Below are 19,984 nucleotides of genomic sequence, written 5' to 3' on the forward strand. Positions count from 1 at the left end.
GTAAGTAACTGAGGCGAGGGGATTTCTGGCATTAGCTTTTCCATAAAGTTGGTACCAAGGAGGGAATTAGTTTTAAATAGAAAGGAACATGCCATTGAAGCTTCCTTGTCACCTTAGTTACAGTTTATATGATTCAAAATGAGCATACTGTTCATTGATATTTTCAAGGATCTTTTTCTGCTTCTGTTTTCCTAGAATTCAGTTTTTAATACGTTCCTACTATGTAATAAATATTGCAGTGAGCAGTGAGTGTGTGTAAGTTGTGAGCGACAAAGGAATTCACCAAAGGACAGAGATCTTGAAAGTGGCAATAATATCATTATGAATGAACTGTACATTTTGTTCCAGATGCAGCCTGTGTTCAGCACAGTATCCAACACAGCAAGGTTTGCTCCAGCACAGGCAGGCATATCATAAGGAGCCAGCTGTTCAACCTGGTGCTGAATTAGCTATACCTGTAGTAGATCTGAAGGCCCCAGGTGCTCTGAACCGATTGGCTGGCCTTGGAATACATCATTATGTCCCTCTGTCACAACTAGTGAGCCAGTCTGGAGGCTATTTTGGATTGCCGATAGTATCAGTAGACGGGGCACGTAATCCTGCAGTATGTAACTTGGGAGGCCTTGGGGCGTCATCTGTCTTATCATTAGGCCCCCTTAAACATCTTGGCAGATAGGTTCACTCCTTCTGTTTCTGGCTAAGGATGGATGTTTCGTTAGCTGTTGAGATTATATTCGCACTTTAGTTATCTATGTGACATAATTAAATTATTATGACATATATATGTATATATAATTTTCAGTGAATACATCCTGTTATGTATTATATATCTCTTTATTGAAAGCCATCACAACACAACAATTAATAATATAGATATACATATATACAGTTTCAGGTAGTACTTTACTACATGTTTTGGCTTTCAGGAAGCCATCATCAGGTAAATACACTTAAAAAACTTTTTAGCTATTGAATTGTGTGCTAATTACACGATGTAGTGTTAGATTACAATAGTATGAAATATAAAGTTACAATGAAAGTAAAAGTCTTAAAATTAACAAGTTACATAATTAAAATACAGTTAAGAGCTGTACATATAATTATATTTCAAAGTAGGTAGTTGTAATCGTAATGTGGTGGTGCTTATGCGGACATGTTGATGCCTGTCAAATAAAAATTAAAATTAAATAATAAGTTACAATATAGCAATGGACCTCTGAGCACCATAACAACCGTCTGTTTATACAACATGTCCGCATAAGCACCACCACATATAATGAATGAATGAATGTATAAGAGGTGGGCGTTCTTGGCCCTAGCACCTCGACCACAGTGGTCTGTTCTGCCTACCTTTAACACTTCTGCTTTTTAACAGTACCTTTTCTAGCCTCTTCGTTGTGATGCCACTCTTTGTAACTGCACTCTCACCTACCTTTTGTTAAACTCAATTATTATCTTCTCTCTTGTACGAAATTTATCTCAGGGTTATTTGATTTACAAAAGAGGTGAGGTTTGTTGGTTCGGTAGAGCTGAGGTTCTCTTATCTCAGAGCCTTGAATGGGCCACAACTTAAAGAAGCAAGAAATAAACACAAACTACAAGTACAACAGCACATAACAGGTGAGACGTATTATTATTATTATTATTATTATTATTATTATTATTATTATTATTATTATTCACTTGTTTAGTCACTTCGTAACACTGTACAACTGACTAACACCAGTATACTTTTACTTCTTGTTTCTACAAGATCTGGCGTGTGACTTTTAAGTCTGATTTCTTCAAGGGCCGGTGTATGTGCCTTTTACGTCTGAGTTCTACGAGTGTCTGTGTGTGACTTTTACCGACTGATTTCTACGAGTGCCGCTGTGTGACCGCCTTCGACAACTGACTTCCCTTCGAACCATCAAGTCCTTGTTTCATCAGTGTGTTGGCTCTGCCACACCCTTAAATTTTAGTGATTGGTCACATTTAAAAAATAGGAGTATCTTAATTAGCTATTCCCCCACTCCGTTTAAAGCTTACTTGGGGTCTAGGTTTCCGAGCTCCAACATACTTCTTTCAGAATCTTGACAAATGTGAAGCTTCGCTTGGGCCATTAAAACTTCACTATTTTAAGTTACAGCACGCACAAGCTGTCAAGTATTGAATTCACAAAAGATTTCGTAGTTACACTTTCACGTAAAATTTCTAAAACTCGCAGTGGGGTGTCTTCTTGTTTCTGCTGTACATGTGGGAAGACACTAACTCTTACATGCAAGAATAGACCTATGTCTCACTACACTTGTTCATTGCATCTCATTGTGAACAATTAAAATTTCTAATTAATAAAATTAATTACATTTAAATAGGTTGCATAGCAGTGGAACGGTTACATACCACATATTACGATTAAAACTACCTACTTTGAAATATAATTATATGTACAGCTCTTAACTGTATTTTAATTATGTAACTAGTTCATTTTAAGTTTTACTTTCATTGTAACTTTATATTTTATATTGTTGTAATCTAATACTACATCGTGTAATTAGCACGCAATTCAATAGCTAAAAAGTTGTTTAAGTGTATTTACCTGATGATGGCTTCTTGAAAGCCAAAACATGTAGTAAAGCACAACTTGAAACTGCATACATATATTATTAATTGTTGTGTTGTGACAGCTTTCAGTAAAGAGATATGTATATAATATCCACAAAGTTATTTTCTGCTTGAAACAAATTCTGTTAACTTCAATAAAATTGTTTATTTCTTGTTTTTATTGAAAGATTTGAGGTAACATGTCTGTGAGTGTTTGCGGTATGAGGTAAAAGAAAACGTGAAATTGTCCTGTGCTGAAGGAATTAAGCATTACACCATGAAGGCATGTGGGGGAGTGGATGTATAGATCCACATTTTCTTGAGCTTGGCCCCAGATGGAGGTGAGTGGTCAGCTTCATGCCCTTGCCGCTTTACTCTCAGGGAGAAAGAGCTCCCAGCGCCCATTGGTTAAGAGATCAGGTGGACCCCGGAGCTGGTCTGGATGACGTGAAAAAGAGAAAATTCTTGACCTTGAACTCTGAACCCTCAGTTGTCCAGCCCACGGCCAGTTTGTTTGCAGTATAAGAGCTAGAAAATTAAGCTTAATGTCTCAGAATTGTTGAACTAGATTAAAGCTGAGAAACCATGTTTATGGACCAGTGATTTGCTCCTCTTTGGTTTATTCCATTTGATGATAAGCCTTTGGGAGTATAATGCATTAGAAGTAGCTGTGCAGTATTTAATAACGAAACTGATAAGAATTTGGTGCTCAAATGGGGAAAAGCAAAAGAAACGGTAAATTCAGTTTTCATTTTGTAATTTGTGTTTATCTGGGTATCGGTATTGGCCTCTCCATGAACAGCTTCTGTCTCTATTGCAGTGATCTGAGATAACTGCAAAGATGTTTCTTCAGATGTATTACTTTTCTTGTACATGTCAAGTTGGTTAATGTAATATAGTTTATGATAGATGCCTTCAAGTTAATTTGGAAGGACTTTTATCTCTTGAACCTCCATTGAATATGTAAGTTGCCTTATATCTTACAAATATAAACATGCTGCAATGCACATGTCAAGACATGACCATAAATGTTGCTCACTTAGAACAAAAACATTTTAGTATAATGTATGTTATTTTTCATGGATAGAAATATTTATAATGTTTGGTTTTACATTTTTACAATACATCACAAACTGGTTAATCACTTTTTATCTATTCTCTTCCAGTAATGCCTGTGTTTAAATTATCTGCTTAGACTGAGTGCTAAACCTGAAAAGAAGTCTCACAGGAGAGCATTAACTTGTGAAATCAGCCTGCCTGCCCACCCCCTTCTCTCCCATCCCTTTAGCATATATCAGATCACAGATTACAGCATAAGGTATTATATAATTATTTAAGTTAATTGGTGGCACTGTATGTTCTGACATTCAGATGTCATCCTAAGGGGGTTTTCGTTCAGTAAATACACTGGTAGAACTGACTGGAGGTTGTTGTATTGCTCATAAAATTATAAGCTTATTAGAAAGTTAGTCCAACAAATGAAGTAGCATCATGTTACAACCAATTAAGTGTTAATAAATTCATATATGCAGTTGCAGAGTCATGTAGAGGTTTATATAGATGGTATGTTAAAAAGAAAGTGAAGGAGGCCAGAGGCAACATCACACACACACACACACACATATATATATATCTGAGTATCGGGATCTTTGAATTGCATAGGATACCTCTTCTTAATATCCTTTCCATTCTCCTTTTCCAGCGCCACCATCATCATCAACAGCAGGCCTTAGGGCCTCTTATGGTCTCAGGTTTTCCCTCCGTCTTTTCATCAGATATCCTGTTGATTTCTTCCCTTTCGTCTTAAAATTGCTTTTGGGGATCTTTACCATTTATTCTGTTTACGTGACCCTCTAGTTTTCTTTGTAATGTTTAATGTAGTCTGTTACAATTTTCGTCTTTTGAGTTGTGTCAAAATATTTCTTGTGTGTTCCCGCTTCATAAAACTGTCCACTCTTCTCATGAACTTTATTTTGCACCGTTTCTTATGATCCACATCTCGCTTCTACAGCATAGGACTAGCCATGCTGTGGTGTTATGCAGGCATTTTGGTGCATGTTCTTATACCAGTGTTGGTTTCAAAATCATAATTATGATACCCATAGTTTTGTTGTATTTTGTGATTTTTTTGTATATCTCCTTTTACTTTGGAATGATAACTTGTAACCAAGGTATGAAAAATTCTTTGTCCTCTCGTTTTATTTTTTAAAAGTATCTTGCTTGATATAGTGCTTTGCTACAAAATGTAATTACTTTCAACTGTGCCTAACCTGATTGCCCAGACTCTAAATATAATATGCGACGGAGAAAAACCTACTGAAGAATGGAAGAAGGCAAAAAGAGGTCACAAAGGGTCCAAAAACTATAGAAGAGTTAGTCTGTTGAACTTTGGGTACAAAATTTATGCCAGAAGAATTTTTTAATGCTTAATTTGTATTATAACATGGTGTTACTGCATTTGTTGGGCTAACGTTTTAATAAGCTTTGAAGTTTTATGTACAGTACTGTGAATTAGTTTCACCAGTGTATTTATTGAAGAGATACCCTGAAGGTGACATTTTAGTGTCAAAAATATCAGGTCACCAATTAAGATAAAATAAATAAATAATACCTTATGTTGTAATTTGACTGTTCTCCCCTAAGTTTTTAAATATGATAACATGCAGAGTGGATAATCTGTGGCAAAATGATTTAGAATTAAGTATTATATTATTTTCTTAAGGTTTTCAGTTTTCTTTGCAACGTAGATCATTGGTAGCTTAAAACAGCTTCTTGTTTACAAGATAGACTTCTTCTAGCATTCAGGTTAGAAGCAGGCTGAACCTCAGACTGTTTCATGTGTTGTAACCTTTAAAAATATATTTAGTCAAATAGGTATGTTAATTTGCATGAATTCAATTGGTAAATACTCATAATTTTTTTCTTCTTTTGTCTTCCAAGAAATGCCTTCATGATACATTTTGCATGTTTTAGTCTTCCAGTGTTCTGTACACGATATTTGTATTATGCATACAATTTTTTCTCTATTCCCTAATGCAGTTTACTTGATAAGTTAGTTTTGATTTATGTTTGTTGGCAGCAAACAGCTCCTGTGAGAAGTGCATATCAAGTTCAAAATTGACACAAGTGAAATTGTCTTGGATATACTTTAGCTGCTGCAGAGTACTTGATATGCCATCTACCTTCTATTTCATTGCAGTTAACAGTAACAAAAATTGTCATTTCAAAATACAGCGTGAAACATCCATGCAAAGCCTGTGATTAACTTCATGTAAATAACGCTGGTTGAGTGGCCACATACAGTGAACTCTGGAGACCTTTGTATACATTAAAACAGAAGGTATTTTATATCATACATTATTTTCTGTTCGATATTTTATTCACCATATAAACAGTACATAGATTACTATAATATTTTTGTTGACATTAAAAGAGGCGGTTAATGATAACGGTGACCAACACATTGGCATCTTTATTGTCATTTTAGAGCCTCCTGTGATATGTTTAGCAGCAGTTTGAACACCAGCAGCCATCTCAAAGTTGATACATCCAATATAATGTTATACTAGAACCTGAAAGAGCCTATGTTACCTGCCGTAAGTGTATTTAATTTGAGAAGTGCACTTCATTAAGTGGCATGGATTATCGTGCCCTTTTGAGGATTGCATTTGTGGAAATTATTATTGAAGCATTTATACAAATACAGATTTTGTACTTTTTTATAAATACATAGTTCCTTTATGTCATCATCATCATCGCCACCATCAATATTGTAACTTGTCACACCCATTTTGAGTATCATTTGATTGGTTAGACTCGAAAGGATTCTGACGATGGTGTATACTGCACCATTTGATGCAGAATCATTTGATTCTTTAGTACTAGCATAGCTCCAAAAGAAATGCATTTAAAAGAAAACTTACATGATACCTACTTAAAGAGGGTTGTGGATATCCTTGTCTGTGCTAAATATCCATATGATTACTACATTTGAGTTTGCTTCATTCCAGTTCTAAAGACTTGTTTAGAAGTGGAACATTTTGTGTTAAGATGTTATAGTATTAACTTCATTTAAATATGCTGCTTACAAATTGGAATTATTCTACATAACATGGCACGTTTTGTGGCTGAAATTTTAATGGTTGAGTCAGTTTCGTTTTTCATTATTTTTAGCTATGAATGATATAACTAATCTTCCAGCTCAACAATACTATGAAGTTAAGTTTGAAAAAGTAAAAGTATGTTAGGTGGTTTTTAACTTTAGAAAAACTACCTTAAAAATTCAAAATACACATAAATAGTGGCAAAAATTACTGTTCTGTATGCAGAAGCCTGTGATACTTATGAATGTTTATGGAGATGGAAAAATTCTTTGCCATTACTAGTATGTTACCTCTTTGCTGCCAGCCTTACGAGTTATTTAGTTGGTCACCTCTGCATTACAAAAGCTAAATTTACAATGTGACATGCCTTATTTGTTTTAGCCATGATTTAAAAATAAATCCTTAATATTCTAAGCTATAAAACTACAAGCTACAATAAAAATTTCATTTGTTTATATGTAGATTGATGGTCAGTTATCAGTCATTATTGTATTTGGCTCTAATGTTTATGTCTTTGTTTTTTTATCTGGACAGTGTAAATCTTCTTTAGATGTGGTGTCATGTGACTAGTTTGTAACAGTATGTTCTTCATAACAGTTTTGTACAAGATTATGATCAGCGACCAAAATTCATAGCTGCTGTGCAAATCCTGTAAATACAGAAGCCTTTTTCCAATATGTTCATTATTTTATTTGGCTCCTTCCATGTCCTGAACATTACCTTGTAATTAATGCTTCTGTGTGATTAGGTGATATGCCGGATGTTAGTACACTCTGCTTGGGTTTCCTATACACTATTTTAACTACCGGCAGCACTTCTCTGGTCTCTAGCCAGGCCGTACCATAGCTTGAGCAGTTAGTCGCTGGCTTCCCGCCGTGGCGGTCCGGGTTCAATCCCGGGTCTTGTCAAGTAGGATTTGCGGTGGACAAAGTGGCACTGGGGCAGGTTTTCTCCAAGTACTTCGGTTTCCTCTGCCAATCTTCATTCCACCAAATTCTCCATCATCATAGTCACCTGGGGCAGGCTACAATAGGCCAATCAGTGGCTGCCGTGCCGAGTGGACCCAGTTGGACTCCACCCCCTACTAAGCGAATTTTGTGGCATATACCTTGGTGTGTGCAGATTTAGAGAAAAGAAATGAAGTTTTAGATCAAATTTTAGGTGTGTGAAAGCAGTGGGTACAATTCAGATGAACGGGGAATTCAGTATTCCGGAATTCAGTATTAGTGATAGTGGCTATAGAGGTTATATTGCAACAAATCCTGATAAACAGGAAGTGTTTTGTGGTATTTGTAAACCACAGTTTAGTACTGCAGATGTGGATGTTGAATTATATGGAACGTATTAGATCAACAAATATGATGTCATATAAGATTACAAAATGTGTCACTCCCTCACATTTCAGGAAATGGCAAGATATTACAGCGAATGAGATGTACACTAGTTTGTCCCTGTTCGTGCTGATGGGAATTTTACAGAAATCAATGTAAAGGTCATCTGCAAGAAGAACTGTCTGCTTGTTACGTGCTTTTTTCTTTCTGAAATTTTATCCCTGGAAAGACTGGAAATCATAGTTCAATTTCTTCATTTCATTGATGTATTCCACACTAAATGAATATGCAAGTTTTCCTAGATTTTCAAAATTTAGCCAGTTCTTCAACAGTTGAACAAAAAATGAAAAGAACCAACATATTTACTTTCCAAACAACGATTTTGCTTTAGACATATCTCTGACTCTGTGGAAATGCCTTTTTTGTTTCAAGCAATATATTCCTAAAAAAAATAGTTAACAAATCGGGATTCTGTGAATATGATACAGGAAATGTCTTTTCCTTAATTTATACAGAAGAAAGTATGGAACCGACTAACGTGTTTGTAAATTCTGACACAAATATAACTGCAGCTATGTGAGTAGTAATTGAACTCTTGGAGACCACTGTTAAGTTGCGGCCAACAGTCTGGATGGGTAATTTTTATAAGTCTATAGTGTTAGCGTGTTGCCTAAAATCAAAGAAAACAGACTTCTTTGGCACCTTATCTGTCAGCAGAAAAATATTTCCATTTCTGTGCAAGTAAAAGAATTGAAGAAGAGAGAACAATTTGGTCACCCTTCAGGAGACGGAATTTCTGGCCCCACCATGACAGAGAGACTGACAGTCTCCACTCCACTCCACACACACTACATCAGATGAGAAATACTATGTGTCAGCAGCAGAGGCAAAGAACTCTCAAGAGTCTGCAGTGTCTGGCAGCAGAAATTACATGGGAGAGTTTGACCAGAGACAAAATAGAAATACATTAAAATACAGTATCACAATATATAGTCACATACGTGCCATCTTCAGGTCCTCAAATACTTAAATATCTGGAAAAACCATATATATAGGAATTAGGTTAACCATCATACAATAAATATACTTGCTTTTAATGTTTTACAATTAGACTTTTTATTCCTGCTACAGCTTTCGGTCGTACAAGACCATCAACAGGCAGTTAATATAGGAATACATTTAGTCATTGACCTATCGATAATGGATCCATACCAGTGCAACATGTCATATTATGTAATAACATAATTTACCTCATTTAAATGTAAAATTGAAGATAAAAATAAATCAAATATATTCCATGTATCTAAGGTATATTAGGTGATTTAAGTATGTGATATAATACAGAAATATTAAAACTATTAAATATGAGAATATGTATGCCAAATTAATTCTAAGGTTCCAATGCTACAGTATAGAATTAGGCATGTTATGGCATTTGTAGATCTTTGTTGTCAGAAGCTTCTACATATAGTTAGGACAGGTCATGGAGCCCGTCTAGTATGTTTGTTGTGTGACGGATAACCTAATTCCTATATACAAAATATGTCTGAAACAAAACACGATGGACCCAATGAAAATATGGATAAGCATTTATATTATGAGAGAATATACATCTGGTGAGCTGCTTCAGCTTCCTGCTTGCTTCAACCCTGAATGTGGAGGCAATACATTCCTTTCAAATGTTGGTGAACTTCTACCAGACTGCACCACATCACAGAAAATGGTATCTCTCATACATGGAATTTTACTTAATGGATCCATTGGCCTGTCAAGTGCAAATTATGCATTCACATTTATTCATCTTGGCTATGTTGATTGTATAAACATAAATATAAGTAAGACTAGCACAAAAGAAGGGCACATGTAAAAGTCACATAATGTTAGGGTGCTGCCAGTATAATTGTTGGTTAAAATCTTTGCAGTACTTCCTGCTTAGTCTTGTAGGATTTGCAGCTAAGAGTTTTTGTGTAATATACATGCTGGTTTTCTGTGTATAATGACGTTTACTGGACTCTGTAGATATGTTAATTGCACTGTATAAGAAATTTGAGAGCAAGTTACTTGTTGGAGATCTTAAAAAGATAAAGTGGCACAACCATACTGGAACAGAAGAATGACTCCATGTACTATATAAAATTATTCAAGATGCTACTGAATGTTTCCATTCATAATTCAACAGTAATAAAGGTCTCTGCCAGCTAACAAGAAAACTGACCCGTCTCACATTCAGGTTCCACACCACCAAAGGACTTTTTAAAAACATGGTTCTGGAGTACATCCTGTATATAGACACCCATCTTCTGACTTGCTGCTGAAGTTGCTTATGTGAACATTTGTATCATATGCATTTAGCTTGTTTTGATATCCTTATGTTTGAAGCATACCATAATTAACTATATTATCATCATACTTTACATTGTTTTTATTTTTGTAATCACAGCATATTTTATATTCAGAAAAGCAAACATTTTAATATAGTGGGGAGCAATGGAACCTCTGGTGCCTAATTTGATCTCCATGCTGAATTTTGCCTGCCTAGCTTTGGTGGTTCATTAGTTAATTATTATTAAACCAGAAGCTAAATATGATCTGTGCATCAGCCTTGTTGGTATTACTAATTGTAGAAATTTAAGAGTGCTAGGTTGTGGTGGCCTGCAATGATAGTGTTCAGACAAAATTTTGTGAAATCTGTTACGGTAATGTTTCAAAAGTTGAACTGTGGCAGGACATACAGATGGCCCAGTGTTCTCATAAACTATTTTCTTCCCCTTAAGAAATGAAAATTTTATTGTGAACTACTGTGCTGCCTGGAATTTGTCTTGTTACAATGAGAGAAAAATTACACCAGAACTAGAACTAGGTAAAGGATGAGATTGGTAATTGGATTTATTGGACTCTTTTTAACTGCAAGTAACTAGAACAGCCTCACTAGTTAACACCTTAGAAATCACTACAGCACACGCAGAATTGCAGTCTTCACTAGGTTTAGGTTTCCAATCGAAAATTCTAATTCTGATATTTTAACAGGAAGTCAAGGTGCCATGTTGTATCAAAGGCTTCTTCAGTAGCCTTAAATATGTTATTGTTGAAATTTAAGGTGACGCCTGTAAGTCTCATACATTTAAGTGTCGTGCTGTGATGGGCAAGGAAAATAACTGGTTTGCATTAAGTAGGCTTATTTTTTTAAATGTTTTTTTGTACCATTTTCAGAATAACTTTGTCAAATAGCTTGCCTGTTGTGGACAGGAGGCTAATCGGACGTAAATTTTGAGGGAATTTTGTGTCCATGCCGGGTTTCGGTAACGTTATGACTTTTGCTTCCTTCCAAGACTTTGGAAAATGGGACAGCAGAAAGTAGTAATTAAATATAATGTGTCAGGTGTACAACTGGCCTCCTTAAAGATTCTGAGGTGTTCGTTTGGAATACCATCAAGTCCACAAGCCTTTCTCAGTTTCGCTGAATTTAGTAGTTTATGTACACGTATATCACAGGGTCTTTTTCCCATGGAGTTGTGGTTTACACATGCGAGCAGAGCTTGGACTCATATCACTGCTGCCTGCCTAAAAATTAAGCGTGCATTTCACCGAGGATAGCGTCTTCCTTCTTGAAAAACCTATTGCGAAGTCGATGCGTTTTACAGGCGATGGTATCTTAAACTCGAGGAAATAAGACTTAAATAAACAAAGAGCTGAATCGATGTTTATTTATTGTAAGAACATCTGAACTTTATTCTTTCGTCTACATTATTTAATTCTGATTTGTAGTTGTATTTTCAGAGTAAGAGGTGAAATTTTTTGGAACCAGATACAATATAAGAAATATATTAATATAATCAAATTGTCACTAATTTCAACGGGTTGTTCTCCTAGTACGTTATAAGGGGTGAAATCTCAAGTACAGTAAGAGTACAGATAAATTCTCAAATCTGTCGTACATTTGGGATATAATGAAAAGATGACAGTTTAGAATGAAAGAGACAGAAATGGGACACGAATAAAATGAAGAACTGGTTCTTTCCTCCAAAAAGACATGAAAAGCTATGTTCTGGGGTAGATGATTCGATTCAAGCACAGGCATTCGTTCATGGCACTCAGGACCCCTTCATAGACTCAGAGTACTCAACTGAAGAACTCAACTTCGCGTTTAAAAATCTCAGAATCCACCCAAGCCCGGGACGGAATGACATAGACTACATAATTCTCAATTTGCTAAGTGAAGCTTTACAAATTCCGCTAGAAACTTATAACAATATTTTAAGAGCAAGAGTGTTCCCATAACACTGGGAAAAAATATAGAGTATTCATTATTCCTAAAAAGAATAAAACTAATGTAAGACTTATATCCATGGCATCATGCGTGTGCAAGGCATTAGAACGAATGATAATCGTGCGCATATCCTGATGGCTAAAAAGAATCATAAATTATGAGAATTTGGATTTCGGCTAACAAGGGATGCACAGGCAATGTAGAAATACTAAGGACTGAAATTGGTCCACGCCATAGCTCAAGCGGTTAGTCGCTGGCTTCCCACCGCGGCGGCCCGTGTTCGATCCCGGGTCTGGTCAAGTGGGATTTATGGTGGACAAAGTGGCGCTGGGGCGGGTTTTCTCCGAGTACTTCGGTTTCCTCTGCCAATCTTCATTCCACCAAATTCTTCATCATCATAATCACCCGGGGCAGGCTACAATAGGCCAATCAGTGGCCGCCGTGCCGAGTGGACCCAGTTGGACTCCACCCCCCACTAAGTGAATTTTTTAAGGACTGAAATAATAAAAGCATTTGAAGAACGGATCACGGTATGGCCTTATTTCTCGACATTAGGAGCGCATACGACAACGTCCACTGCGGCGCTTTGAAGGGTACACTCAAAGCAGTAGGCTTCTCAGGAAATCTGTTAGCTTTCCTGTTCAACCTGGTCTCCTCGAGGGAACAAGAGGCAAACTCTGGATGGCTAGATCTCAAAGACTGGACATACAAAGGCTTGCCACAGGGTAGTGTCCCATGACTAGTGTTATGGGTATGAAGCATATCCTTGCGCTTTTGTCGTATATCGTACAGTATATTTTGTGTACATCAGTTCTTAGAAGCGATCAAATGTAAGAGGCATCCAATATCAGAAATTTAAAAACGTGGAAAAAATGCCTCCTAGGATTGAGGAAATACGGTGGTAAAGCAATGGACAAATCATAGTATTGTTATTAATTGTGAACAAAATACTTAATTGTATGTTGCCGAAAATGAGGCGCAGCCCGCCATCGATTTAAAGATTATTCGTTTGGCCCGCATACCATTTGGGTTTGAGACCCATGATTTTAATGTAATGCAATTGCTAACATGCTGCTATTCACATGGAAGCTAAAAGAAATAAATCACGCTCTCTCACTACCATGGTATAGGCCTAGGTGGACCTAATGCGGATGAATTAGCAGGAGTCCGGAGAACACTGTATAACGAGGAGCTTCTTAATTTTTAGTTCCCCCAAAATATTATTAGGATGATGAACGCAAGGAAGTTGAGATAGGCGGGATATATAGCAAGTATGGAATAAAAGAGAAGTGCATACAAAGTTTTGGTAGGAGACCCTGAAGGAAAGAGACCAATATGAGGACCTAGGCTTAGATGGTAGAATAATATTGTGACATGTTGACGCCTACCTCCCCAGCTGCACGTAGCTGTAACGTAGCGCTCGCGTAATAGGCGAGTAATCACCCCGCATCCTGGTAGCTATGCAACGCGCGGTGACGTCACGAGCGGAGCCGAAGTGAGCCGAGCGGAGCCGACGTTAGCCGAGTCCCCGCGACCATGAAGCTATGCAAAGCGAATCAACAGCGGTGACGTCACCGAGGGATATCGCGGTTGCTAGGCAGCAGTCAACAACTCTGGACAGCGTGGCTAGCAACAAGGCACCAGACGACAATTGTCCGATCAAGGCTACATAAGGAGCAGCGAAGGCTATTCACAGTCAGTCAGTTAGTCCTGGAGCTACCGCCTAGTCAGTGAGTCCTGGAGCTATCTCCGAGTCAGTCCTCGAGCTACCTCCGAGTTAGTTCCGAGGTAGCCAGCAACCATTCAGTTGTATTGTGGCATTTGGAGTGTACTATTTGTGATACTGCAGATAGCAGTAATCGTAAATCTGTAATTTGGGTGGTTGTAAGTGCGAATGTGAAATAAAATTCGCTATATAAAATACGGCGTGAAGTTATTTCTCGCGATATACGCCCGACACGCGACAGTATTAAAGTGGATCTTACAGAAATTGAATTGGAGGTTTTGGACAGGATTCATGTGGCTCAGGATATTGACTAGTCGCAGGCCTTTGTGAACACGGTAATGTTACTTCGGGTTCTAAAAAGTCGTAAAACTCTATGAGGTTTTTATTAGCTAAATAACTATTAGATCGCAAGAAGAACAGTGCTGCATGACGTGGTTCCGTATTCCGTATTGAGGGGGTGGGTTTTCCCATGCACTTAGACCGGTTAGTGGTCCATTGTGCGTCCCCCTTTAATTTCTACTGTCTCCATACCCTACCGGTACTGGTGCTTACTATCAGCCCCTTTCTGCCAGCAAGGTTCCAACCTCCTCTGGCAGTGGTATCTAATAGTTAGTCCCTTTCTGTCAGAGAGGTCCCCCCTCCTCCGGCAGTGGTACCTAATACTTCCCCCATCTACCGGAGGAATTGGAAACTACTTGGACGGGAAATGTTGCCTAATTTTGCTCAGAGGTCTCCTAGAGACATGAGGTTCTTTTACGTGCCGTAAATCTACGACACGGGACCCACGGCTTAAAGTCCCTCCCGGAGGACTTGTTCCCTGAATGTTTCCGCCCTTAAAAATTCCACGACCTCCGCCGGGTTTTTGAACCCGCGTACTACGAGTCATGAGGTGGGAACGTTACCTCTAGACTGCGGAGGCCGCTTGCATGACGTGGTTACTTTGATATGTATACTTTTGTCATGTTAAACAACACTAAACCTTTCACGATTTGCACTTACGTAAACGTGAGAGGTGAAATTGCGTCTGTAAGCCTGTCTATTATATACGTAATTGGGAGATCTCACGAAACTGAACGGCCCGGCATCTCTCATAATCCAAAGAAATTATCTACTGCTTTACTCTGCACTTCCCTATGCATACGGTAGACGTCAAAGTTTTCAACTTTTTCAAGTTAACAGGTCAGTCACGGGGGATAGAAAACCCTGTGTGCCCAATACCCACCCACTGGGTAAGGAGACCAGTATATGAGAGTTACGCTCTAAAAATGTCGACATCCGGTGCAAAGAGTAGTGGATCGTGACACTTCCTTAGTCAGTCAGCAAGGAGCATGTAATCCGCCATATAGCTTGAGAGTTCATTTCGACGCAGGGGTATAGTAAATTTATTACATATTTAGTGCTATGAAGATGAGCAGGCTAAGCGGCATAGCTTGAACGTCGTTCTTCTTTAGTCTAATGATATATGCAATCATTTTGCTTCCCACAGTCTGCAAATGTAACAATCGCATAAACTGATGTTAGGACACTTCACGATTGGCAGTAGCGCTACTAATTCTTAATAATTAGGTGAGTTTTATCCCCTTTCAGGTGCTTATATCCTGAATATTTAGTTTTCTTAAGAGTGCTCATTACCTCCTTGAAGTAGTTCACGAGCGATTACTTTTACAAGTTAACTCAGAAATAGCATGAGAGACAACGGTAACATGTCAAGACGAGTACTCTTTTACTCCTGTTAGCCTATTCGTTCCTCAAAATTAATATTTCTGTGCCCCTGAACTAATATTTCTGTAACCGTGTTATGTGATGGCAAATTCTGATGTATCCCTTCTTTACCAATTACGTATACTGAAAGAGCTTCGTTTGCCACCTGCGTTCACGCCAGTTTCATGCTTCGCTTATTCTTCAACCCTGAAGTTTGGGGCGACATGTTCCTTAGAAACGTCAGTTGACGATCAACGGACTACACGGCGTTATATCTCAGAAGATAGAACTCTTCGATACTAACACTTTTGAATGTGTGGTCTTTAAAATGTTTAAATAATGAAAGCCAACATGATACGAAGTACAGAATGTCCGGATGAAAGATATCGAAAAAAAATATATATATCTCGAAAACTGATTGTCATACACGTATTCGGTTTATGTAACCGGAAAGGAAAACTGAAAGCTTTCTTTTCATGGCCGTCCTGCACGCATGCACCAGTTGGTGACCTTCAACGACCTCAGTAACGATGTCAACACCACAAGAACAGGTTCAATGTGTGTTGTGGCCAGCAGAGTCTCTTACGGTTGTCCAGCGTCGTTTTAGAACGCAATATGGACGCCAACGTTCTACACGGAAAAACGTTCGGTTCTGGAACAAACTGAGGACTGCAGGTAGCCTGCTGCGTGTACAATCTGCTGGAAAGACGCGGACCTCTGAAGAAAATATCAATCGCATTAGAGAGATATTCCAGCGAAGTCCGCGCAAATCAATTCGTGCTGCTAGCTTGTAGTTACGTGCAAATTCCACGTTCGACAGTGCACGATGTGCTACACAAAAGGCTCCGCCTAAGAGAGTACAAGATTCAAATGATTCATGCACTAAAACCGAGTGACCAGTAGCACGCACAAACTTCGCTGTGACCACGCTAGAAAGAATTGACACGTCACCGAGCTTCCTCCGCCAAGAGTGCTTCTCGGACGAGATGACGTTCCATGTCAATCGAGTGTGAATAGGTACTCATACAACTGCAGGATTTGGGGCAGTCAAACTCCACATGTCACATGTGAGTTGGGGGCAACCCCAAAGTGAACGTGTGGGCCGACTTAATGCACGACAAGTTGACTGGACTGTTTTTCTTCTCGGAAAATACCGTGACCCTACGTTCGTACTTGGACATGCTGAAGCTGTATGCGCGGCCCCAGTTACCAGCTCAAATTATCCTCCAAGAAGATGGGGCGTCGCCAAATTTCTGCCACCATATTGGGAATCATTTGGACAGAGAGATGGCTAGGAGATGGATCGGCAGAGATGGACCAATCGTTTGGCCCCCCAGGTCACCAGATTTAAGTCCATTGGATTTTTTCTTGGGTTATGTGAAGAACGTTATCTACCAGGTTAAGATCAAGTACCCTCAACACCTGAAAGCCTGCATAAGGGACGCTGTGGCTACGGTAACACCAAACACGCTTCAAGTACCATGGAACGAGGTTGAATATCGTCGGGATAGTTGTCGTGCCACCAAAGGAGCCCACGTTGAATTTTTTTGAGAAAGTTATATACTCAGAAAAAAAACTTTGATAGTTTTCCTTTGTAATGGTGTAACCCATAAACGTGTATAATAAATGTTTTCTGATATATAATTATTTTATTTTGGATGCCTTTCATTTTGACCTCTGTATTGTACAGGGCCTCAGGCTTTGGCAGATATTTTAGAACGACCTAAGCAATGGAAAATAAACATGAGATTTGGGACTTGGAATAGAAATTGTCTCTATGGGGCAAGCTTATTACAATGGGGGCAAGAGAATGGTGAAATATAAGATACAGTGGAAGTACAGGAGGTCAGAAGGAATAGGGGTGGCACTGAACCAGCAGCGATTATATATTTTTATATGGAAATGGAAATGATAAATTATCATTTAAAAGCAGGCTTCTTTGCACGTAAGTGAATAGTATCAACAGTTAAAGAGTATATTTTCTTAGTTATACGATGCGATATATATAAGACATCATTATATTGATATTGCTCTGAATGTGCGTAGCCCTACTAAAGATAAAAGTGATGATAAAACTGAGAGTTGTATGCACCACTAAATTGAGTGTGTATTGGATCAGTTCCATAAGCACCACACGAAACTACTCTTAGAAGATTTTAGTGCAATTTAGGGAAAGAAGATATTTTAAAATCTACAACTGGTGACAAATAATCACGTCAAACTAGTAATGACAGTAGAGTTAGAAGTAAACTTTCCATAAGTCTAGAGGTAACGTTCCCACCTCATGACTCGTAGTACGCGGGTTCAAATACCCGGCGGAGGTCGTCGATTTTTTAAGTGCGGAAAAATTCAGGGAACAAGTCCTCCGGGAGGGACTTTAAGCCGTGGGTCCCGTGTCGTAGCTTTACGGCACGTAAAAGAACCTCACACCTCCAAAGGAGGTCACTGAGCCAAAATTGCGGACGTTTGCCGCCCAACAGCAGTCACTAATACCTCCGGTAGATGGGGGAAGCATTATAGATACTTCTCAGCCAGTAGAGACGGTCTCGCTGGCTGGGCGGGACTGATGGTAAGCACCAATACCGGTAGGATATAGAGGCTGGTAGAAATCATAGAGGGAAGCACAATGGACCACTACAGGTCTAAGTGCATGGGGAAACCCACCCTCTCTAATAACTAACTAACTAACTAAACTTTGCATACCAAAATATCTAGGCTTAATTGTCAGACAGTAACATGTTCCCATGTTGCAACATTCAGAAATACATTTGACGTTTCCAGATGGATGGACACAAAGCCAAATTCTCCACTTCCCACTACATTAAGAGAAACTGTCTTGAGATGTGCCTGGTACCCAGTTTTTGGAAGAACTGACTTCTACACTGACCACTACCTCGTGGCCTCGAATGTCAGGGAGACACTATCGGTAAGCAAACGAGGAAAATAGGAGTTTGATACGGCGGGATTTCGCCCCAAGAATCTGAATGACGTAACATTTTCAAATTTAAATATGAAGTGACCATGAACCAAGCAGAATACGTACAGGGAGTGGAGTAGAGTTCCATGAATTCTTAACCTCGTCACTACATGGGAAACAAATGGTCACTTTCAAGCCGCGGCAGTTTTACCCACGAAGAAATAGCCCCTGGTCCCATTGGAGAGAAGGCGCTGTGTGTGTCTCGGGTGGCAAAAAGGAAAAGTCCTACCTTAGCCTGGAATATATTCCTGGCTCATAGGTTGAAATTTCAGTCAAGTTTGGCAAAACTGGATGATAATGCAGACATCAGATTATTAGAGAGAATTGCAGATTCCAACCAAAAAGTGTCTAGGTTGTTACTAACGGAGCAACAAAAACCATGGTTGGACGAAAACTGTTCAGAATTAGTAAATGATAGGAAGTAGGCTAAATTGAAATGAGTGCAGACTCCTAAATAAACGAATGCATCGATTTTGAACAATATAAGACGTGATCCCAATATATGTTTAAGGAGCAAAAAGAGAAATACATAAAGACAAAATGAATGACTCGAAAGACAGAGCACCGGCAGGAGGCCGTGCCATAGCTCAAGCGGTTAGTCACTGGCTTCCCACCGCGGCGGCCCGGATTCGATCCCGGGTCTGGTCAAGTGGGATTTGTGGTGGACAAAGTGGCGCTGGGGCGGATTTTCTCCGAGTACTTCGGTTTCCCCTGCCAATCTCCATCCCACCAAATTATCTGTCATCATAATCACCCGGGGCAGGCTACAATAGGCCAATCAGTGGATGCCGTGCCGAGTGGACCCGGTTGGACTCCAACCCCCACTAAGCGAATTTAAAAAAAAAGTATGTGTTGCTGTCTCATTACCAAAATACAGGGAAAATCACCACATACAGATAGGTACCAGATATTCTGAAAATATGGCACAGTTCACATATTTGGGAATGACTGTAACAAATCAAAACCTGGTTCAGGAGGAAATTAAAACTATATTGAATTCGAGTAATGCTTGCTACCATTCAGTCCAGAAGCTTTTGTCTTCTGGTCTGCTGTCTAAAAACATAAAAATTAGAATATACAAAACTCTACTCCCCCCCAACCACTAAGCAAATTCAAGAGTACCGGTAAAAATATGAACATCAGAGACCTTCATAGAGTATATATGAATTTAAGCAGGGTTGCCAGACAGGAAATAATTTGGTGAAGGTTGAGAATGGTAATTTGCGTGAAGATTCCTATAATATTTTGAGCCAGCGCAAGAATTATGTTTTTCAGCTTTTAAACGTATGCGGAAAT

The 19,984-nt window shown here is 38.7% G+C and overlaps 1 protein-coding gene across 6 annotated transcripts in view; it reads left to right on the plus strand.

The window, feature by feature from the left end:
- Window positions 1-7,363, plus strand: part of LOC111871695 — a 68,184-nt gene extending 60,821 nt beyond the window's left edge. For all 6 annotated transcript variants that reach the window (XM_033754358.1, XM_023864958.2, XM_023864957.2 and 3 more), the window contains one exon: window positions 349-7,363. In XM_033754358.1, the coding sequence (XP_033610249.1) occupies window positions 349-676 (328 nt within the window). In that variant the 3' untranslated portion in view covers window positions 677-7,363. The remainder of the gene's footprint in view (window positions 1-348) is intronic.
- Window positions 7,364-19,984: the final 12,621 nt, after the last annotated feature.

The sequence above is a fragment of the Cryptotermes secundus genome, unplaced genomic scaffold, assembly GCF_002891405.2.
Source record: "Cryptotermes secundus unplaced genomic scaffold, Csec_1.0 scaffold299, whole genome shotgun sequence".
Taxonomy (NCBI): domain Eukaryota; kingdom Metazoa; phylum Arthropoda; class Insecta; order Blattodea; family Kalotermitidae; genus Cryptotermes; species Cryptotermes secundus.